The following is a 23507-nucleotide window of genomic DNA, read 5'->3' on the forward strand; positions in this document are numbered from 1 at the left end:
TTGTCGAATTGAAAAATTTAGTTTTGTAGTTTTGGCCATAAAATCGCGAAATTTCCCCACTGTGCGAGGGGACGCTCGTTCCGTTGTCCCCCCTGGGCTGACAGGGAAAATCGTTCGAAATTTAATGACTAGGCGGCCGAGACGCGTGTTTCTCAGCTGCGCGAACTCGCACTTGGTCGCGTTTTCACCTCATCTTCGGAATAGGAGCTCCAGTCTTCCTCCCAAAGGAAAGCATCTACCAATCTTTGGATAACAGAGCAATGAACCCTGGCGAATTGGACGCCGACTGCTCGCGTACTCGTGACGGTCGTTGCATCGCCTATAAGGGTCCCTCTGATCCACCGAAACTTTCTTATTTCCCAGGATGCGCATTCCGCGCGGGCACGCGAAAGAAACAGAGAAAGGGAGAGTGGGAGGGAAATAGAGAAAGAGGCGACCGGCGTGCAACAAGCATCGCCGAAGAAAAAACACGACCGTGTTCGTGGCGAGTTAGTTACAGCAGCGACACCATGCAGCCAGAACAATTACGAATTTACTTTCTTCTGTACAACTTCCTCGTCGATGGTCACGCTGCGGATTAGCCGGACCTATCAGCGCGGTAGCGGCGTGCTTTTTCTTCCCGCCACCCTTCCCCTCTCTCTCTCTCTCTCTTCTATCTCGATCCCCACTAGAGTCACCCTCTCGCTCTCTTCGACTAGACACCGCCACGAAGGCCAAACGCCGATGTAGATTAACTTCTTTTTCCGAGGCAGTCCTTGCCGTCCAGCGCGAGAAAGTCATAGCCCGACGGACTCGCGGGCTTCGGGTGGCCGCGATCTAGCGACTCGAGACGATTTTTCAACGATCGAACGGTAGGAACGTGGTTTATTGGCAGGGATGTACAAATAGCGTGGGTGGACGATGAAGGGAAATAAAAATAACACCGTCGACGGAGATATCCCGCCGTCGTCCTTCGGTCGTTACGCACAGCTCGATGCGTCGCGACGAGGAATGGAGTGACGTCGCCGGGTGTCCGTTCCCGTCCGCTGCCTGGACGTATTCACCGGCTCAATTGATTTTGACGATTATAGCGACCTGTTCTCCCCTCAGCAGCATTTGCGGCACGTGTCTCTCCAAGGTCTCCCTTTTCCCCTCGATCTTCCTCACGACCACCTTGGGCGCCGAGTCTTCCAACGTCCTCGCCAAGCACGGCGCACCACCTAATGGATTGGCATCGTGAAACATTTTTAAAATCCTACACGGAGATTCCTAGAAACTCGCACTCGAAACCCTTCGAGACTTCTCTCTGCCAAAGTTAGCATGAACGTCGTATCTAACCCTTCCGAGCTGAGCATACAGTTTAATACAACTTTTACGCGTCGCGGGTACAAGCTCGAGATATTAGACACTCGAACGCAAAATGTCTAATGGAAGTGGATCACTCCGGGAGGTACATAGTCGAAGTTTCAGTAGCGATGCATGTATCGGTGATAGAGGGTGGAATAACGAAAAGAAATACGGGGTTTGACGTCACGGAGAAACCGCGAACAGAGGAAGAGAGAAGGTGGACGGGTCACGAGGTAAGTCTCGAAAGGTTGTTTATGTGCTGGCACGTGTCCGGCTCTCTCTCTCTCTCTCTCGCTCTCTTTCTCTGGAGGGGAAACAGAAGGGCGTAGGGCGTAGGGCGATACGGTTAGGAGGGAGCAGCCGAGCACGAGGAGTCGCCGGGACACGTGTACTCGGGCAGACATCGATCCTGGAAGTTGCTCTTCAAGGTCGCTCGGCCTGCCACCCTCGCCGCCTCGTATCAACGACCTCTCGACCCCTCAGGATATCCTAAAGTACGTCAGTAGGCCAACTAACCCTGAACTCGGTGTACCGCGATTACTGTTCCCGGGAGGGGGATACCCTTTTAGACTCGAGCGAACAACACGCACACAGAGGCACGTCGTACCCCGTTTCTTCCTCGCCCCTTCTTCCGTTGTCGCGGTTCCGCACGAATTAATTAATCTTCCACTCCCCGCCGCCCACCACTCGGACGGTAAAAACCGTTGAATCATTTCGTTGATTTACGAGCTCGTCAGGAGTAGCTATCGAGATTTTTATCTCGCGCGGAGGGTGAGGTCTGTATCGAGAGGTAGGTGGAAGGGTTCCGTTGATCCACGGGCGATAAAGCTCCGTGGGTGGTGTCGCGAGGATCGATCTCCTCGAGGCTCGCGTGGTCTTCGCCGGGGGCTCGTGATCTCGGGTTGAATCGCGAGCGACACTCGATCGGGGCGATTCAAAAGTACACGACGGACGTTAGCCGCGGGGCATGATTGATTGCCGGGGCGCCAGTAAATCCCGAGGAACGCGAAAATTTGTCGGCTGGCACCCGTGCACGCGCGAGAGGACGTCGCGAGGCAACCGGCTCGCTCACCAGAATTCGACGACGAACGGGAGCCGAAGCTGAACGGTTTCTGGCGCGGGCGAAACGTCGACAAAAGATGCAATTGCGGACGCACGTGCGGACTAGCGTACCACGCGAATGAATGAAAACGTGCGCCGAAGGTTGTGCGCGGGGTTGCAGCGCGTGCTGCAACGCGGAAAGGAGAAGGAAGAGCCGCGGAACGGAAGGAAGAGGCGCGCGAGCAAGAGGGAAACGGGAGTAGCGCGAAGAGGCGGAGAAGGAGCCGAGGAGAGAGGCGGAAGGTTCTAGCGGCTAGCGTTTTGCCCCCGCTGAGGGAGAGAGGAGGAAGGAGGAGAGAGAGAGAGAGAGAGAGAGCGAGAGAGGGAAAAAAAGGGAAACGAACGACGCGCGAGGCACATGGGCCTTGTATCGAACGTCGTAGCAACCACTACGTAGTCAAGGTCGGTCCTTGCCCCTAGCGTAAAGGGGCGTCCTCAGGATGTATCCCCTCGCTGTACAGGCCGACCCCTCGTCCCGCCGCGCTTCCTCCTTTCGGCGCAAATAAACGGGGCTAGTGATACGCGGCGTCGGAGAGCGCTCGCTCAACAATCCTATCGATCCCCGTCGGAGCGCTCCTCCGCGGATGGTGGGACCGTTGAATCGGTAGAAACGGATCAATGAAAGGAAGAAGAGGCTATTATTAGAGGCAGCCGTTGAAAGATTGAACGAGTCGCTGGATGAACCGCGTCGCTCCGCTGACGGCTGTCCCGCCGATTTTTCAACAGCTGTACAGAAGCTCGCGCGAGGAAAGTCGCGTAGCATCAATCAGAGGAGCGAGACTGTTTTTAAACGATTTTATTCAGCTTCGATCCTCTGTTTGTATGTTTGTTTGTATGTTTGTGTGGTTCATATCTGGCAACTCAAATTTAATTCACTTCCAACAACTATCCAATTGTCTTGAAGCTTTGCAGGCCTGCGTAGTTTGGATGGCAATACAATATTTAAAAAAAAAATTAACTCCGAGCGGGTGATAAAATTACCCAGTCATCAATTAATATAACTCATAACCACAAATCCAAACGACTTCAAATCAGCCACTCGCGTTCTTTACGAAAACGATAAAAGTACGCTGCGTTCGGGAGGCTAGTCGCATCGCGATTACCGAAAATACACAATTTATCGAGAAATGATCCGTCACGTATGTACGAATAGTGAAACTAAAACTTTGCAGGCATTCGTAGTACATCACCATCGAAATTGTAGTACAAGAAAATAATTATTTTTTAGTGACTGTAGCACCATAGCGTTGAAGGAAACTGTTAAACTGTATACAGCGGTAAAAGATATTTGTAAAGAAGCCTGAGCTGTGAAATGCAAATCCACAAACACTAAAAACTAGAAAATAAAAAATATATAAAGAAACAAATTTTATGTTAAACGATTTTATTAAAAATCTAGTAAAAGCTAAATTAAAATGCACTAAAAACTAAAAAAATTATTCTCTTCTTGTACTTCAATTTTGTTGGTGTGAATATCACTTTAATTAAAATCGTGGGGCTCCATGTGCAACCAGAAGTTGAAGAATCGGTTGGCAAGTGGAACATCATCGACTACAGTCTATCAATTTTCTGTCACATTACAATCTGCATCCCGCAATTAAAATATTTTGTTTCATTAATGCGAATGAAAACTTTCCAACAACAAATTCATTTCGATGTTTGCTTCTGTATTAAGGTGATTCATATCCTGCTATGAAATCTCGTGCCCCACGATTTTATTTAAAGTGATATTAACACCATTAAAATTGAAGTACAAGAAAAGAATAATTTTTTAATTTTTAGTGCATTTTAATTTAGTTTTTTACTACATTTTTAATAAAATCGTTTAACATAATTTTTTTTTTATATACTTTTTATTCCCCGTACACGTCAATTAGCCTCGTAAACAGCGAGGCGCGCGGACGCGTTCCATTGACACGGGGCCAGTAGTAGGAGTCATTCATGGCCAGGCGAGCGTAGGAAGGACTAAATTGGGTTCGGAGAGCGGTACACGCGCGCGAACATCGCTACGCCTATCGATAGCATCGCGCGTTGAAAATTCCGGGCGCGCGCCGCAACTCGTCCATTATGTATAATTTAAAAATTTGCATGTCGTTTCGTATATTCCGCCACGGGGAGCGATCCGAGGCCGACGAACGGACTCCGAACGATTGGCGCGCCTCGGAATCGTTGGAAATCTGATTAACCCTGAGCGAATGACGGATGATCGTTTCTCCCGTTTCGTATCGGACGAGAAGCGTTCGCTCGCGGTGGGGTGGTTGCGTAACTTTCGGCGGAGGGTGGGAGAGGGACGGGAGAAATGCCGGTTCTTTTTGCTGAGGAATGGCGAGGATAAGAAGAGGCGGAAAAAGCCGCGAGTTTCTAGCGATCGTCAGCCGATTTTCCGTTGAACCCGCGGCGTTGCTTAGAACCGCCTGGCAGCTCCTAGCAAAGCAGCAGCAGCAGCCTTGGATGCCTGTCGGAGGCTCAGTTCTTTCAGGGCTGCACCGCGAGCTCGCGCTTGCCGTTCGTGGCACAGCAGGACGAGCCGTGTTAAAAATGTCGAAGGTTACAGCTTTCAGCCGCTTTTTATAAACCGTATTAGCATAGCAATGATTTGTGATTCATCGCGGGTATTTCAACCGCGGCTTTGTCGCGCCGTTCGGAGCGAGAAGTAGGCGACAGATGGCAGTTGGTACAGGAAACACAGGAAACTACAGAAATTGGAGCGAAGAAAGGGAGCAGAGCGCCTCGGAACAGTGAACAGAGATAGAACGTGAGAATATACCGAGGGCAGGCGCTTTCCTCTTGACTTTGCGGCTCCAAACCTCGAAGCAGTCCTCGAGCGCGAGGTTCCAGTGCTTGTCGAAGGCGGCCACGTATGCCTCCACGTGTCCCCTTATGCCGCGCGCGTTCCTCGTGTAGACCTTCGGCACAAAGGACGAACGATTATTCCTTTTAAATCGCGGCGAGTCTCGTGTTACCCGCTCCGCGGCGGTTCAACCGTTCCAGGTAAAGGTTCCGTGCCCCGCCGCCGCCTCCTCCCTTCGTGCGGCCTCTTCTCTTTCCCCCCGCCGCTCGAAAATAAACGCACCAGCGTACCGCGAGTCCAGATCCAGATCGTACGTGCCCGTACTCGCGATGAAGAGGACACCGCGCGCCTCGCCACTGCTGCCTCCTCGCCGTTGATCGATGGCTCCGCTGCAACGAAGGGCCCGGGGAAAAACCGCGGCCGGAGTGATTTTTTGCACGCACCTCCGCGGCGTACGTGCATAATTTGTTAGGGCTAATTACCCCGGCTTCTTTCTCACGGGGAGCAGCGTGGGGGGGAGAGGGTCGATTAGGGCAGATTGCGTGGGCACGGAGCGAATTTTAGGGAAGTTTCGTACGCCGCGTGATCGAATCTTTCCGTATTATTCGAGAGATTGGCGCGAGCACGGATCGGTTCCGGGAAGATGGAGATAATCGCGGGAATCGAACTGTAAAACGGGTCGTCCCCGGCGGATAGCAAAGAAATCGGTTCGTAGAAAGTGGTTGGTGCGCGCGACTCACGCGAACTCCTCTATTTTCCAGACGATAATTGTATTAATGACGGCTCGCACGACCGTGTCTACGAGAAAACGAGCGTGAGCCTGTTGTTTGTCGCGTAGATATGCCCGCGAGACAAGATAGCAGGCTGATACGCGGAAGTGCAGGCCGTGGCAAGGCCCCCTTCAATGCCTTTCGCACTGATATATACCCGGCTTTGTCGCAATGAAAACTAATTGCGTGACTCGTTTCTCTCTCTCACACGCGCACGCTCAGCGCGCACACACTCTCGCCCCCTCGATGCACGCATTCATCCACCATTCAGCACCATTTCTGCGAGATCTCGCGACGAATCTATCCAGTGGGATCGCTCGCGAATCTCGCTCGAGATCTCGCTCTAAATTTGCAAACCTGGACTCTCTACAAGCTCGCGTTTGCTGATTTTCAGCGGAACCAAGTAGACAGGTGCTACATATTCTTTTCACCAGGGTACGAGATACAGCGGCTTGCTCTTTCACCGTTACTCTGACGCACACGCGCGAAAGATCATTAAGGAGAGGGTCGTTAGAGATGTAGCCGGAATCGACTCTAAGAGTCCTCAAGATTCCTTCGAAGCATATCCTCTCGCCGGTCCAGGATTCGTCGATTAACCGCGAAGGACGACCGCGTCGGTGTCGCCTCGTTCATAGATTTGCTTAATCGCCAGCCCAAGGATCGCTCGTCACCGTGAACGAAAACTCGGAATGCCGTAGCCGACCTAGCTCCAAGGGAATCGAAAATCGTTCCTTGGCCTGAACACCAAGGCTCCACTCGTCGCTCCAACTAGACCGGAAAATTCGAGACTAGAAAAGCATCTGTGCTCCGTTTCTGCCGGTATCGGGCACCGCGATCGAGCTGCTGGACTATGGACATCTTTCGCGCATCATCGACGCTTTTCCGAGAAAGCTGGAAAAATGACAGCCGGCCGAGCAATAAACAGGCGGAGAATAATAGAAATGGCGTAACGGCGATGGTCGCCGTATTTTTTCGCGTCCACCGTGACGTAACCGTTCATTATCCACGTTGCGCCGGAATGCGTCGAAACGAGCAGCAGCCACGCGCGCCCAGATGACACCGGCCCGGTGGAAAAGAACGGCACTTTCTTCGGCAATTTGAGGAGCAGCCGAAGGCCGAGCGATCGATCGCCGGAGATAAAATCTTCTTTCCGGATGCAGGCACATACGAAGGTCGGAGATTAGGATCTGTACCCCAAGGACGGTCGGTGTGGTTTCAAGAAACAGCCGGGAAGGCTGTGCAGAGGCGTCGCGTCGCGAAATAGAAGGAGGAAGAGACTCGGCAGCGCGACACCAACGACGAGCGACGCGGCGAATGAAAGTCAATGAAAGTAATTAAGCGGGAAACGCGTTCCCGTCTATTATTGAAAGCTTCGGATCGGAAAGGAGAGGCTCAATTAGCAGCGCAGACTCCGCTCGTTGAGAGTATCGAATATAGCCCGCCACTTCCGCAGGAAGATCAATTGCATCAATTTAACGATTAGCTTTTTTTCTCTCCGCGAGATGCCCGCCCGCCTCAAGATGCCACGGCGTTTCCAGCGAAACAAAGAATAGCGTCGACGGGCCGTCTCCTGATCGACGGGATCCGCGAGGCTTTCGAAGGAAAACCGATACGGATATTTTTATTCCGGTTTCCAGGACGTTTCTCTCGGTTCGGGAAAATCGACCGGTCGCGACTTCCTGCTTCCGATCGCGGGCATCCCGTTCCCTCGCGATCGCCTAATTATGGAAGTAGGAAGGAGCGCGCGAGTGCCAGGAAGCGGATTTTCCCTCCTTCCGACCGACCGTTCGGCTCGAATGGGATACGGGAGTGGGTTCGCGCGCGATTTCTCTTCGTTAGGGAAGCGGCGCGGGTAAATGAGCGTAAAACGCAAACAAAGACCTTCGTCCGTTGATTTATTCGATCTTTGTCGGCGGTCTGATACGATCCAGAAACGTCTTCAGGTGATTTCATCGGATCGCGGTGTCTGACTCAGGCGAGCGATATTCCGCCTGCCCCTCCGTCGCCGCGGGCTGGTTGGATTAAAAACGCTTGATACCGGCGCGCGTCCTCGCTTTCTCGTTACGCAACCTCGAGAGATAAGGGGACGGAGGTTTCGTGCGACGTTGGGACGTTATCGGCAGGGTCACCCTTAGGGCGCTAATCGTGTTCGAAAGTAGAGGAGCATTGGAGTTCCACGTGAGATCCATAGAATAGGAATTGGGGGGAGCGAAGAGGGGAAAGATTCTACCGAGCGAAGTAGCCCTTGCGACGCTGCCCTGATTTTTGGGGACGGGATTCGGGTGGATGAAGTAGCCAGCCCCCGCATTCCTCGAGGTACACAGGGCGAGAGTGCTCCGACGGAGAGTGGCCCTTGCCGAAATGGGCGACCTTGCCTTGCAGGGGCGACCCTTGGCGGTGAAGATCCAGGGGTGTAAGCAGGACGAGAAGGGCCCTGGCTCGTCTCCATGGAGACGCGTGTTGACCCGAACAGTTCAGTCCCTTCTCCCCTGTTGTCGTACCTTTCGGGCTTTTCCCAGCACACCCCCCTGCTTCACCTTTGAAGGGCTCGCGGCGCACGTGTCGCCCTGGCCGCGAAAGTGTGTCAGCCGCGTGTGCGTGCGAGCGCGCGCACAATGCCAGGGGTAGTGATCTGACCGATACCGATACTATTAATGATATTCAATCAATTCGATATTAAAGTAGTCAATGGACAGTATCGATACGTATTGAAATTTTAAGTACTTGGTAGCAATTTTCCATACTGATGCTACTTGAATCGATATCAATTCCAAAAGTGCTTACACCGAATCAATACCCGTTTGATACCTCACGAAAGTATCGATACACGTTTGATACCTGATGAAAGTACCGATATACATGTCATATTTCTACAAATGTTTGGTATTCGTTTGATATTTTACGAATGTATCGATACCTGTAGATATTAAACTTTTGAAATTATGGATGTTCATTTGATACTTCACCGAAAGTTTTTCCGGGCTGGTATCGATAGTATTGACATTCCATGCGAACTTGGACAGATTTCGGAGTAAGTTTTCGTAGATTGCCGAAATTTGAATATGTTGCGGCCTTTAGTGATATTTAAACGTGCCTCGAAGGATTTTTCGAAATTTTGAGAAATGTCGATTTTACAGCTGTTTGAAGTTAAGTGCTACCTTTTTTTCAATACATTACAGCTATGGAAGTAGTAAACGGATGGAGATGAGCTTTACGGTGCTTATAGAGGAGACATTGAAGTTTTAAGAAAAAATTATTTCTTAAAATATAAAGTATAAGTATAAAACCTTGTGTGGCCTTGAAGGTCATAGTGTACCATATGGTTGAATTTGTCTTGACAGTCGCTTTCATATTGGGTAATCAAATATATAGCATTCCATTTAAAAAACTAAAAGTCACCCTCGTTTCAAGGAAAATATTGCGAACACCAAAAATTCAGATATCGTATTATGTTGGATATAAAAAACAGTAAGAGTTTTCTTAAAACTTCTCTTTTTAAGAATTCTTTCTTAAAACTTCAATGTCTTCTCCATAAGCATCGTAAAGCTCATCTCCATCCGTTTACTACTTCCATAGCTATAATGTATTGAAAAAAAGTTAGCCCTTAACCTCAAACAGCTGTAAAATCGACATTTTTCAAAATTTCGAAAAATCCTTTGAGTTACGTTGAAATGTCACTAAAGACTACAACATATTCAAATTTCAGCAATCTACGAAAACTTACTCCGAAATCTGTCCGAGTTCGCACGGAATGACCCATGAGTGTTTACGTTGCCGCTTTCGGGGCAACCCTCGAATCTCCGTGCTCGCCGAGTCGCCACTGTCTGTCGTTTCGAACGTCCTCATTGGCTGTAACAATCTTCCACCCTTCCCTTTCCACACAGAAATACGTCGGAACGAAAATGCTCCGATCTGTTAATCGGGGGCGCGAGCGTTGCGCACTGTGCTCGCAGCCAAAAGTTACCAGCCGCTCCTTGGGTTTATTATTTGGCACTGGGACCGGGTAATTGATTACCCTTTCGAAAACGAGTATCAGAGAGAGATCGTGACCTACCTTAATGCGAGTCCGGCCTTCCATGTATCCGTGGAGCACTCCTAACGGGCCGAGGGTCTTTTGCATCTTCGCGAGGACGTTCCTTCCCTCTATGTTCCGTGCTTGCCCTCCCATCCTTCTGCCCGCCACGGCATCTGCACACCATAAAAAGACCGCTGACTCGAAAGTTGCTCGTGCCAAGGCACTATCGTCCGACGAACTTCGAGTGAAACAGGGTCAAGGACCTGGATGGTCGGGACCAACTGGTCGAACCACGCTTCTGGCTTTACGCGAGCATGTCGCGGGGGTAGCGGAGGCAGGATCCGCTTGCCAACGCGCGGAAAACAAGGGAAAAGATGGGAAAACGCGTATCGATCGGCTGATTAAAGAGCAAAGAGGGGTTGCACTCGTCGCGGGCCGAGATAGTTATCAGCCTAACGAGCGAGGACGCGTTCGGCAACGTCCTGCCAGATTTTTACAGCCGGCCATAACGGCGTGCTAATAAGAATTTATGTGGCACTCGGTGCTCGTCGAGTTCGCCGGCAAATCATCGTTCATCCTAGCACGGAGCGCGCAGGGAAGCGCGTCGATAGCATCGTGCTTCTAGTTCTCCGCTTTTTTGCTCCTTCTTCCTGGCGCGTCCAGACGAGCCATTACGCATACGCGCACCGTTCCCGCGAACGGAGCACGCACAACGGCTGGTCTTCATTCAGAAAAATCCGAGTCGGAATCGAGTGGAGGGTTTAGGAGGTAGTCGAGGGTAAAGGGCGGCGATTTAAATGCGTTTCTTTTAATTCTTAAGGCTCCTCGTACGATTCGAGACTCGTCGCAGTCAGACTTTCCGTTGCCACGGAATTACGGTCTCGTTTTTCTCTCCCCGCGATAAAGCTACATCGTGTCTCCTTCCACCAGCGACAGTTATCCACGGGCAATAAATATTTGATTACGGTAAATTACGTACCGCCTGGAAGGCACGCGAACGTCCCTGGATAACTTCCTCCCGGTACACGTTTCGTTAACTATTCGTAACGGCGAAAGTATTCACCGTGCATGACTGGGCCGCCTCGGTCTGAGGCTTCGCGAGTAGCTTCGCGTTCTGGTCTGTAAGAATGTTTGGGGGATAGGGTGGTTCGATAGGAAGGGGGACTTTTTCCATATCAATAAGTAATACACTAAGCCTGGCTGCTCTCTAACTGCTCGACTCTTTAAAACACAATGAGTCGACTCTAACGCAGGGCTGTTCGAGTACTCGAATATTCGAGTGGCTTGAAATTCGGACCGAGCCGGGACTCGGTTTACGAGCCGAGCCGAGTACTCGAAAAAAGCGAGCGGCTAGAAAGAACCGTGTAGCTCGAAGAAAACCGAGAACTCGAATTTTCTCGAGCGGCTCGAAGAGAACCGAGCGGGCCGAAAGAACCAAGCAGTCCGAGTATGTCAAGTAGTTTGAAGCTTGAATGTTTCGAATATTTTAGAATACATATGTTTATCTACTGGATAATGGTTCGTAATAATGTGAGTAATTAAAGCGTAAATTGCAAATGAAAATATTCTCTAACTACTGAAAATAATTTTTCGCGTGTGTGTGATTTAATAATATTTCTTAAGAAATATATGGTTCATGATTGGCTCGAAAAAATTCGAGTTCTCGGTTCTATTCGAGCCGCTCGAAAAAATTCGAGTTCTCGGTTCTATTCGAGCCGCTCGAAAAAATTCGAGTTCGGTTCTATTCGAGCCGATAGAAAAAATTCGAGTTCTTGGTTCTTTCGAGCCGCTCGCTTTTTTTCGAGTACTCGAACAGCTCTACCCTAACGTGAGTAGCGAAAGTAACCTCGTACGCGGCAATAGCCAGTCTCCGACGAATTCTCTGACACTTGGGGAAATCGGAAAAGAAGTTCGAAGCGCGAGTGGGGGTCTCTAGAGCGTAGGTCCGTCCCTGTGTCGGTGCAGCGCGGAAAGAGGAACGCCGCGAAGTTACGTAAAGGCTAGCCGCTATACGCGCTGCACACGAGTGCACTTATATTCCGCTGGTGTGCGCGCTCGCACGAGCGGCCTACCCACACGTAGCGGCGAGCGGGAGCGCGAGCGCAGGAGCGAGTAGTTGCGCGAGAGACTCCGGGGGCCAAGCCGTCGATCGAGGCGCGCTCGCGGGATTCGACGCTGCCAATTGGCTTTCTCCGATAACTTTCATCCACCTTAAGGCACCAGACTCGGCTGCTCCCCTGCCACCCGAGCGCGCTCGCCCGCTTCTTTTCCACCTTTCTTTATTCCTTTCCGCGTGTACCTCTCGCGCTTGCGCCAACCCGCTCGCGAGCACGCCACTTTCACTATCGTCGCGATCCAATTCCACTCGACGAGAGGCGACTAGCCTCTAACTCTAACCGCGCCGCTCGCGCGAGCATTTTTCGACCACGGGTGGCGCGCGTTCGCCGGCGATTTCTAAAAATAAAAAGTCGAGAGAAGCCGCCGGATGGGAGAAGCTCGAAACGCGGCCCGCCCGTCAGTAAAAATACGCGCCCCGAAGCCGTGGACGCTGGCCGACGCGCGCCGCGATGGATTTTCGGTGGGTACCGGCAGCGCGTCCGTGCGTGCCCCCCACCTGCCGCGGTGAAATTAGAAATTGCTTTGTTTACGGTACACGCGTGGCTAATCGCGAAGATTAGCGTGCACAGGCGGCCCCCTGGCTCGTTCGTTTCACGCGAACCTGCGGGACAGGATCTCGCGAGAGGCTCAAAGGCTTGTCACTCGCTCGCGAATTGGATTGCCGAAATTACACCTGGATTTCTTAGCAATATGTACCGTAAACTGCGGGAACATTCGCATGTTTTTGGAGGATTTCGCTATAGGGGAAAGGTGGGATAGTTGATCACAGTTTTGCTTTTTTATTAAAATAATGATAATGGTTTGCTTTGTTTGCATTTAATTATGTAAGTTGTGATTCTTAGAGTATTGTCAATATGCTTGTACAAATTTGAGAGCTGAAAACTAAATTTAATGATTGAATTTCAACATTTTCTGGCAGTGATGTTATGCACAAGTATCCCCCACTGAAGGGGAGACTTGATCAAAAGGTTAGGGAGACTTGATCAGTGAACTTTAAGACTAAATAACACATTAGATTTCTAAAGAATATTTATTCTCTCCGTGAATAACATGAAGTAAAGGGAGTATCGTAAAAAGAAAGTAAACTATAACAAACTTGAAAGAATTACTGAAAAAATAAAACCGAAGAATTTAACTATGACATAAAACAACATAAATGCATTCTTAAAAGACATTTCACTTAAATATCATCTGATTAAGATGATGATGTTGAAGAAAAGATTTTCCTTCTCACTTTGCTTGCCGTATTTTTCTGTTTCATTAGTCGTTCTATGGTTCTTTTTGAGGCACTTTCAGCTGTTCAAGTATCCCACCTTTCCCCTATATAAAAATTAACATTTTTACATTTGCTTTAAGTATCCTATCATAACATTGCATCTTTCGTGAATGTACTACAAGTGTCAAAATGCGTAAAATTTATGTCCTTTTCGTTCTTTAATACCTACATGTTAAATTTACGTCGTTACGGGGTAACATTGGCACATCATATATAAATAGCACTAAGATGCTAAAGTGTTACCACATCTGAACTTACATTAACACTTAAATTTGTTTCTTTTTATGTTGAATGCCTCTCATTTATATTTTTTTATTTTTTAAATAACATTTTTAAATTCGATTTAGATATTCTATTATAACATCGCATCGCTTGTGATCGTACTACAAGTGTGAAAATGCATAGAATTTGTTTTCCTTTTCATTTTTAATAGATGTTAAGTAGATGCCAATGTTCCCCCAGTTTACGGTACTTTGCGATGGTACCAAAAGGAACAAATGCAGCCAGTTCACTGGCTCTGAGCTTCTAATGGCAGACCACGTGCTAAGAAACACCCTGTACCCGAGCGATACCGGGCGAAAGCTCTGGAGTATCGAGTGGAGCCACGGAAGGGTCGGCTCCTTCGTTTACGATAGTCGCTTTCCACTGTCGGTTCTCGTTCTCCGCGCGAGGATGCAATCGGTCCGAGCGATCTCGCACGCTCGAGAAAGGTGGCCGAGAAAGAGGAAGAGAGGAGGCGATGCAAACACGCCCGGTCCACCTCCGCCGTGTGCCGTCACATTTTTTTCCACCTCCTCGCCCGGTGAGAGCCTTTTTCCGATCGGCGGTTACACACCAACGGGCCGAGCCGAGCCGGCGCGATAACGCGCCACTCCGGGAGCACGTTCACGTGCGCTTGAACCGCGGAGGGAACCGTTAGGATCGCAACCGCGGAGGGAAGGAATGGCGCAGGGGGAGGGGGCGCGAAACGGCGTTATCCTCTTTCGTCGTCGCGTCGCGAAAACCCGTGGGTACGCGAGCTTATCGCGGAGGGTAAGCTTGCTATCGGACTCGCTTCCACCGTAGCGACTTCCTGGAGGGTTCCGTGTTCCGCTCCGAGTTCCCAGGGACCGAGAGCAGCCACCGCGGGGTTGCAATCACGCGTGAAGAATCGGAATAAAACCTCGTGGCCCCTGGACGATCGAAAATCGTCGAAAGCGGCGTACCGGCAATTATCGTGTCCCCCCATATACACGAGCGTACGTGCGTGCCCGCGTGTGTGTGGCGAATGGCCACGGGGCTCGCTCGTTCGCTGGCTCGCGTCCGTGCAAGGTATCTCACGTGTTCACCTGCAAAAATGTTTACCGTGCGTGCGAAGGAGCACTTGGTCCCTCGCAGCAGAGGATCCTCCTGTGCAGGTGGGTACGACGGCCCCTGGAGAATGTTCGCGCAACGCGCGGGGCAGGTGGGGCGACGCGGTACCCCCGTCGCGGTGCCAGGGAACGAAATATCGGCGGAGGGAGAGGGTGGCACCGGGGAACGGAGTAGCGGCCGAAGAGGAGCTAGAGAGAGAGAGGACGATAGGCGGGAAGGAGAAGGGAGACGGTAGTGGAAGCAACGGAGGAGAAAGAGCTGCGGGGTAGGAGGCGGCGGGGTTCGGAGGAGAAGGAGGTGGCGGAGGAGGAGGTGTAGGAGAAGGAGGAGATGGAGGAGGAGGCCTGGTTGTACCCGCGGATGATCCCCAGGTTGAGTCGCGCTGGGTTCAACGTCCTGGCGGGCAGCGCACCCGAGAGCCGAGGCAGGCAAGCAGGCAGGCAGCCGAGCAGCCACCAGACCTCTCTACAGACACGTACACCCGTGTACGTGCACGTACACGCGTGCAACATGCTCTCACAATCGCGAATACTCGCGCACGCGACACGTACCTATGCTCCACTGAGTTGCACGTGCGCGCAGGCGCACGCGCTCTCCTACACAGGCCGGCGTTTTTTCGTTCACGTGCACGGGAGGGTGGCGATGTGTACGAGGGGACACGCGTCCCCTCGCACACACGCGCTCTGGCGCGAGGCGCGCGAGCGCGACCGAGGAAACGCTGACCGGGGCTTGTTCACTCGCGAGTTTGCTTTACGCGAACTATCCGTAGGTACTGTTACTTTTGCGAGCAGGCCCTTTCGATCCCTTCTCGTCCGCGTCTCCCGCGCCGTTGGTCCCTTTGTTTTCTTCGTGCCGCGCGTAGCGGATAGAACACCACCGCGGCCCGGAGAGCGCACCGAGAATTTCGAGGGGGATGCCGGTGTTTTCCGCGGCGTTTACCGGTTTCCAGGGACTCGGTGCCCCTGGTCGCGACCGCGTGGGAAATCGCGGCCGACCGCGTGAACCGGCCGCAGGAAAGTCCGCTGAAAGAGGCTCGGCGAGATTCCAGAAGAAAGGAGAAATCACTTTTACCCCGGAGCCAGGGGCAACGCGCCGCTGCTAGGGGGAAAAAGTAGATCGGCGCTGCGTCGCGTCGCTGGATTCACGAATCGTTCTCAATGACGTCGCGGCTGGCTTGATATGCATCTAGGAAGCACGCCGCATTCCTCTTCGCGGTAAAACCGTGCTTCTCGTTTCCTCGGAGGGAATCGACGAGTGACGGCCGCAATTAACGTCACTCCGAATCGTTCCGCGCGTTTCCACGTACAGTCGCGACGGATAATTTCGCGGTGACTCGCGTGTCTTTGCCCACCGACCGCGGCTGGTGTTGATCGATCTTACCTGGGGGCGGGGGGGAGGGGGGGGGGGGCGCGGAACAGTTCCTTCGACTCCTTCTGCGCGACAGAGGGACATCGGTTCGGGCGTAAGAGGAACTGGACGGTGGAGACGTTTTAGATTCTCCGAGGGTGAGAAACGCTACCGTTTCGGCGTGCTCGATAGTCATCTGTTACGTTGGGATAGGTCGAGGCGGCGGTGTACGTGCACACGACGAACGGCCGAGGAATTGGATCGTCCAGTCTACCGGGTGTCGCCAGTAGCCTCGAACGAAAGCGCTCGAAGCACGGTCGCGGGAGTCGCTTGATACTTTGGGCGAGCACCCTTCCGCGTCTCGCAGTGCTCCGGGGATAAAAACGCTGGGATATCTCGTGGGTAGATCGCTATTGCTCGATTGACCACGGAGTGAGAGGAGGTAGTTTAATGATAAAGGGTGAAACTATACAATGCGCCCCACTTTTAAAGACACATCTATAAAACCAATATTTTTTAATGATTCTTTAAATTTTTTGTGCAAACACAGTAAGTGTTCATTACTCTTCGCAACTGCACCAAAATTGTGGGAAAAATGTAAATAATCATTTTCCTGAACTTTATGCGGGGCGTTTTGTAACACAGTCGTCGGGTAAAACGCCCTACCTATGTGACAAAACGCCCCGACATAAATAATTACTTTTTATTATTTTTATCAAAATGTTATAGGATATATATATTATAAAAGATATTATTAACAGAAATAGAACAATCTTGATTAAATTATTACATTATTTTTTATTTACATTTTCTCTTTTGAATTTTCTGTCGCAAGGATTACATAGGGGATTGTACATTGTACAGGACTCATGTAAACACATGTGGCATAATGTGCACTGTATTCAGTCTTCTTCTGATTTTGTTAAATAATAATTCTCGGTGCACTCTACACAATTATCAACATCTTGATCGAAAATGTCTTCTTTTGAAAATTCCTTCTCAACTTTTAGCTTTGGTTTAGTTCTACCTGTAGTATTCGAATTTCTGTTGGTTTTTTATTTCTTCGGATTATTCTTTGCTAAATCTTTGGTGTTTTTTTGGCAATTATCAATTTTCTTTTCTGAATATGATTCTTAGGATCTTTCAAGGTATGTTATACATTCTGCTACTTTCATTAATTCCCCTTTTTTTTTACTTTTAATCTATTCCATTGCTTCATTAAGGTCATTCTCGGACCATGATGCCCGTAATGTAGTCATATATTTGCGTGACATTTCCATTATCCACGAAAAAGAAAAGAAATACGTTACTCGTGAAAAATATGCTCTTGAAGTGGGGCGTATTGTAAATTCTGGTGTACAAAACGCCCCGGCTTCAATTTAGCAACAACGTAGTGAAAAAAAGTTTGGGCAATAACGATTTAAAGAGGTTAGTTTGTCTACTTTCGAAATATATTTGTGGATTTATCGCAAAAACAATAGTGACTTAGGAAATTGAATTTCTCACATTGTTCACCTAGCACGTCTGAAGAATAAAGACCTGTGCAAAACAAGCATTCTGTATCATAATTTTCGTTTTTAATCACATTCATCACTCGGAACAATTTTTGCTTTACTCTCATCAGTAGAACTTTCACGGGTCTCTTATTTGGAAACAATAACATGATATCTACTAAGTAGCTTCGAAGTTAAGTCTTCATCATTTAATGATATACAACTAGTAAGCCTTAAACTCCATTGCAAGCACTATACAACAGTATTTGTGAAAATCATCATACACTTACCACTTTAGAGGTATTTGTAAGTTAATCGAACCACTTCGAAAACTTTCTGCAACGTATTTCAGAAATATGTGCTTGCTCGAGACCCTCAATTGATTACAATGCCACTGTGCGGACAAAACAACTAATAATACACAGTTAGTTAGTAAAGAAATAGCATCGCTATGGCATTCAAGAGTTCTGTAGCAAAGATAAGCCGGGGTCTCATATTAGGAGAGGTCTGGTTCACTTTACCCTATATTTTTTTAAAAGCCGTAATATTTGCCCGCATTTTTATTGCGGCAGTTGTGGCCGGCTGATGTAAGTTCGAATCTGACGATCGCGTCGATGCATCCTGGTTTGTGTGCGTAAAATAACGGTGGAGCATTTTGTCAAATGGGACGTATTGTATAGTTTTACCCTGCGATAATTAAATAAATAGGTTAAATAAATAAATAATGAGAAACGAAGAACTGACATTGTTGTACATGAAATGGAATGGAGGAAGGAGAGGATACCAGCGAAACTGGGGGGTAATTGAAAAGGAAAGGAAGCTCTTCTAGAGGAGAATACAACCGGCGCGTATAAATATTGCGCGACACGGCGAGGATCGAAGGGAAAACATGGACAGCGGCGACGTGTATTCCGTTACTCGGGGCGAACGACTGCCGCCTGCTTTGCAATTTTGCATCGTCGTTTGCGGCAGGGAAACGGTGTGTTGGTGCCTTCTCGCGTTCCTCGAACGGAGCCTAGGATCGTCCAGAACGGCAGAGCGCGGCGAAGGAGACGCCCAGGAGGGGTTTCGACGCCGAGAGATCGACCTAGCTAGACGGTCTCGCGGGTCGCCCCGTTCTAACGTTCCTGGGAGCGTCGTTATCGGAGGAACGACGCACGCCAGCGTTGCCCTAGGTCGGGGAAAAATCGTTCGCAGCCTCGACCGTGTCGCGCAATCTTCATCGAGCTTTCTCTTCCTTGCGCGGCGAACAGCGAGCGATACATCGCGGCAACCTCTCGCGGGGGAGGGGAATGCCGGCAGAAACGTACGATGACAAGGTTCGATCGCGTTCTGGGTGCTCGCGGGATCGTGAAAATCGCAGTTCCGGCCGAACGAAGCTGAGGAGGCTCGAGTCGAGCCCCGAGGTCGACGTCCGGACGCAACAAGTGCTGCTGCGACTCTCGTCCAGCCCGCGATCCTCTTATCCCGATATCGCGCTCGGATTTCCAGCGTCGAGGCTTTTTCGCCCGTGAAACCACTTGCTCGTTTCAACCCTTTCCCTCGGATCTCCCAAACGAACCATCGATGTCACTTTCGCGATGCGGTGTCGCGAACCACCCAACAGTGAGAACAGAGAGAGAGAGGGTGGGAGAAAGAGAGAGAGAGCGAGATAAACAGGGGTCCCGCGAGATGCAACGACCGGAAGCAGAAGGACCTCCAGTCGAGGTTACGCGGCGCGCCGTGCAAAATTTTCGGTCTAGAAGACGGTCAGTCCGGCGCGGAGCCTCGGGTTGAGTCCGAGGTCGACGCCCGGGCGCAACAAGTGCTGCATTACGTACGTATACGCCGCTACACCCCACCCCGCTCACTCACACAGTCGCGCGGAGAGTCCCTCTCCACCCCCTTTGCAAAGAGGAGCTCTCTCTGTCTTCCCTTTCCTCTCTCGGTTTCTCTCTGTCTCCCTCTCTCTCTCTCTCTCTCTCGCTCTCCCGCGGCTTTCCACACGATGTCGCGGGAGAGAGCATCGCCGCGACGAGAACCCTGTACGCGCCGCACACACGCGAAGACATTCGCGCATAGACAGCCGTGCGAGGGACGGAGAGCGAGGAGAAGAGAGCGAAAGAGCGAAGGAGAGCAGGCGAATGCAGCAGCGACGAGTTGCACTGGCGCACACTAGCTCGCCTCCTCTCCTCCTCTCTGCTTCGCACGCGCACCAGCGTCGCCTGTAAATATAAAACTGCACTGGGTCAGGGATCCGTGATTTATCGGCTGCCTCGTGTAATTGGCTGCCGGCCAATAGATACATACCCCCGGGGTATCCGGTGGAACACGAAGGGAACTAGCTCTGTCTACCGAGCCTCGGTGCACCCGACCAACCCCCTGCGCCCGTTCCTCCCCCGGTTTCGTTCAGTTTTCCGCGACCCTCGGTGTCTGCGTCCCGCGTAGACGCCGCACAGCGGGAAAAAATCGGTGCGTCAGCGGCCAAAAATCTAGAACTTTTTAACGGATGAAGATAAAGTGATAATTCTTTTTGCTTTAATGAAGTTCGTGTGTCCTTCATTAGTTTGATAATAATACGTTACTTGTATTAACCCTCGGTTGTCACACTGGGTCAAAATGACCCAAAATTTGACTTTAAGGTGTAATATCTTTGAGGCATCATTGAAAATGGTACTACTAGTGCCATGTAGTTGTAATTTCGTGTGTCGTCTACAGGCAGGGACGCTCCCCCAGTGATTTTTTTTTAAGCGAACAAATTTTCAGGTACTTTTTCTTTCAAAATTTTTTTAAACACGATGATACTTTAAATATTAATTTTCAACGATGGACATATATTCTACAATGCTCAAACTTCATCTAAACAAATTTGCGACTTAATTTAACAGATAGTTTTTAAACAACAGCTGATTGAAAATTGGCTTGGATCGAATCGACCCAGTGTGACAACAATGTTCGAAAAAATAGGTGGTAATACATAATTATATTAACTAATACGATAATGTTACTTACAATATGACTATTTAAAATTCGAAAATATCCCTAATTTCTTCTGCCAACTCTTCTTGAATATCTTCTTTGATATATGGCATCATATATCCGATCTATCTCTGATTTCTCTGCTTTTTCGATAGCTTCTAAAAATTATGCTGTTTTATAATCGTGATTTTTTTTTAATTGGAGATGATAATTTCTGACATATCTATTTCTAAAGTGGATAAATTTTGGTTTATTTCACTCCTTTTTCGTCTTTTTGACCTGTCAGCACTCTCTTCATACGATTTCTTTGGTCGACCTTTTGAGGTGCTCGGTATCGGTACACTGCCTATTTCATTTAGACCTTTTATGGAGAAAGTTGTTTCCAGCCATTGGGAATTCTTCTAATACTAGTTTCTTCTATAAAGATATTAAATAAAATTTTATATGTATACTCCATTTTTATAACTAATATGCGAACACCAGATTGAACTCAATTAAACGTATTTCAGAATAATTCACCGCAGTAAAATCACACTTTATCAATCACCAAAGCTGTATACTTTTCTTTAAACTTCTATAATATAATAATACTGCATTAACAGTCGAACGGTGAAACGTGGTGATTCTTTTGTTTCAAACAATGTAAGTAACTCGAAGATATTCTAGGCGAATGCTTGCAGCTAGAAGTAAATGTTCCTGTCTATACTTGGATCATTCTATCCTAAAACACTCAGAGTTTAATTATTTAACAAAAAGAGAAAGCAAAAATATTTCAAAATATCAACACAAAGAGTTAATCAAGATCTCTTCCGTATTGTTACTTTCATCGGATCCTTTAATATCATCTTTAAGGCTGCAACAAAAGGGGAAGGATATTCAAGAAGAGTGGCCAAAAGAAATATTTTTTTAATATTAAATAGAAATAACATAAGTAATGTCATTGTATTAGTTAATGTAATTAAGTATTACTTAATATAAGTAACGTAATTCTGCCTAACTAATGAAGGACACATCAACTTGATTAAAACAAAAAGAATTATTACTTTATCTTCATCCGTTCAAAAGTTATAGATTTTTGGCCGCTGACGCACCGATTTTTTTTCTCCACTGTGCGCCGCTGGGGTAGGGACAGGGACGACGCAACACGGGGGTGGAAAGAATATCAGCGAGGTGCTCGCGACGCAGCGAGCAAAGCTATTCCATTGAGGGTAGAAACCACCGAATGTGTCCTTCCCCCGAAGCGTCTGTCCATTTGCGAATAGACCAGCCGCTCGGTAACCGTCGCGCCACTTTCACTGAAAATCTAAGCCGACCTCGCTTGGCACCGTGTCAGAATCACGGTTAAGAAGCGAGCTTCGGTCAAGTTTCGACGAGGGCTAGATCGAGGCACGCGGCGCTATGGGGACGGGGCGATACGGCGGGGTGGGTCTCCTGTAACAGGTTCTATCGTGAGATTAGCGTAGATAATGAATTTCGAAGGTAAGCAGCTGGGGATACGTAAACTCCGTGGGGGATATAGCTTCGCATCCAGCGACCCTGTACGGATTCGCGGGCTTCCGCGGTTGCGAAACATTTCGGTAGGCCTTCCGCGACGTTTGCACAACGCGCACCCGGGGGAAGGTCTCGGCGACATTAGAGATCGCTCCGCGGGCGCGCAGGCACGCGATAAAAGGACGCTGCTCGGGAGAATGAAGGAAACAATGAGAAGACACCTCCGCCCCCCTCCCCTCCCCCGCGCTGGGGCCTTCCACCAGTTGACGCACTTTCGCGGAGGTCAAATTCCACGCGACCACGCGCGCGAGTAAGCTAGCCGCGAGCGCACACCGACGCGGCGGCCTTCGTGGTATTTGTCGGCGATCGTAAATAAAGTGTGCCAATATCTAGGATATAGAGTCCAACGCCGGCGTCGTTTGTTCGCGCTATTAACGCGAGAACGGCAAGGGACGAGGGCAGCAGGGGGGGGGGCGGGATGAAAAAATACAGCCCAATGATTCATAGGAGAGGATCTCGCGAATATGGAGCGGTCTACCTCGGCGATGTCCAGTCGATAACTAACGTTCAAACCGCCGAGTGTACTCTTTAGAGCTGTTACGTAGGAATTGCCTTTCCTGTAGTCTCGTTAGGCTGGGAATTCTAAGCGCGCAGAGGCCTCCACGCCCGTGAAGTCGAAACCCTGGAACTTTGCGAAGATTCTAGTGGTTTCAGGGTAAATACCTCTGATAACTTTGTTAAGGAACAATAGCGCGGGTTGCAGAGTGTTTATTTTGCCGGCTCGGAAGGGCTCGCAGCAAAGTCTCACGGGTCTTCCCCGTTCTACTTCCGCGTACGCACACCGGCTCGTAGTGTTAGCTAACCGTAAGCGTATTGAAATTTGATACCACGTGCGAGTTATCATGAATGAAACTGCGACCTCCCGGCAGCGCAGGGGTTGCATAGGGTCGCCATCTCTGGACGGGTACGGGAACGTTGGCTCGACCGGCTGACATAACCTCACTCTCGAGGGTGGCGACGAACGTCACGTGGACGCGTGACACCGGGCGATAGATACGACGAGGCCTTACCTTGGCGAGGTAAAAATCGTTGCTTCGAGCGTCCCGCTTGCTGCACGTCGGGCGTTTTATCGGTCTTCTGAAATAACGAAAGAAACCAGAACCGAGGAGCTGAATACTGGTCGGAAGTAGGGCGAGAGCCAGCGAGAGCGTAGTGACTCACGGCATACGCACTTTCAATTGTCCCGACGTACCGGACAGTATGGATTCGAACTTGGATACATTGTCGTAAATCGGCGCTTTCAGGGACGAGAGCCGCATCTTGGACGAGTACAGCGCTTTTATCGGATTGAATTTCTCACTTTTCGCGTCAAGACTCTCGTCGGACGTCGTGCTGCTCTCGTCGTCTGCCATGTCTAAACTGTCCGTCTCCTACTTGCAGCGGGTGATTTAAACCTCGCTTCGCTCTC

The 23507-nt window shown here is 49.6% G+C and overlaps 2 protein-coding genes across 5 annotated transcripts in view; one reads left to right on the top strand and one right to left on the bottom strand.

Moving 5' to 3' along the window:
* Eip74ef (Ecdysone-induced protein E74) overlaps positions 1–23507 on the top strand; it is a 158378-nt gene that overhangs the window by 24610 nt on the left and 110261 nt on the right. The window lies entirely within an intron of this gene.
* Positions 847–23451, bottom strand: Lsm11 (U6 snRNA-associated Sm-like protein LSm11). The gene is made up of 5 exons (XM_076818576.1): positions 23272–23451; positions 23110–23176; positions 10043–10176; positions 5195–5333; positions 847–1199 (listed from the first exon to the last, which is right to left on the bottom strand). Exons 1-5 carry the CDS (start codon positions 23449–23451, stop codon positions 1048–1050), a joined length of 672 nt encoding a protein of 223 aa, XP_076674691.1. The 3' UTR covers positions 847–1047.

The sequence above is a fragment of the Andrena cerasifolii genome, chromosome 8, assembly GCF_050908995.1.
Source record: "Andrena cerasifolii isolate SP2316 chromosome 8, iyAndCera1_principal, whole genome shotgun sequence".
Classification (NCBI taxonomy): Eukaryota; Metazoa; Arthropoda; class Insecta; order Hymenoptera; family Andrenidae; genus Andrena; species Andrena cerasifolii.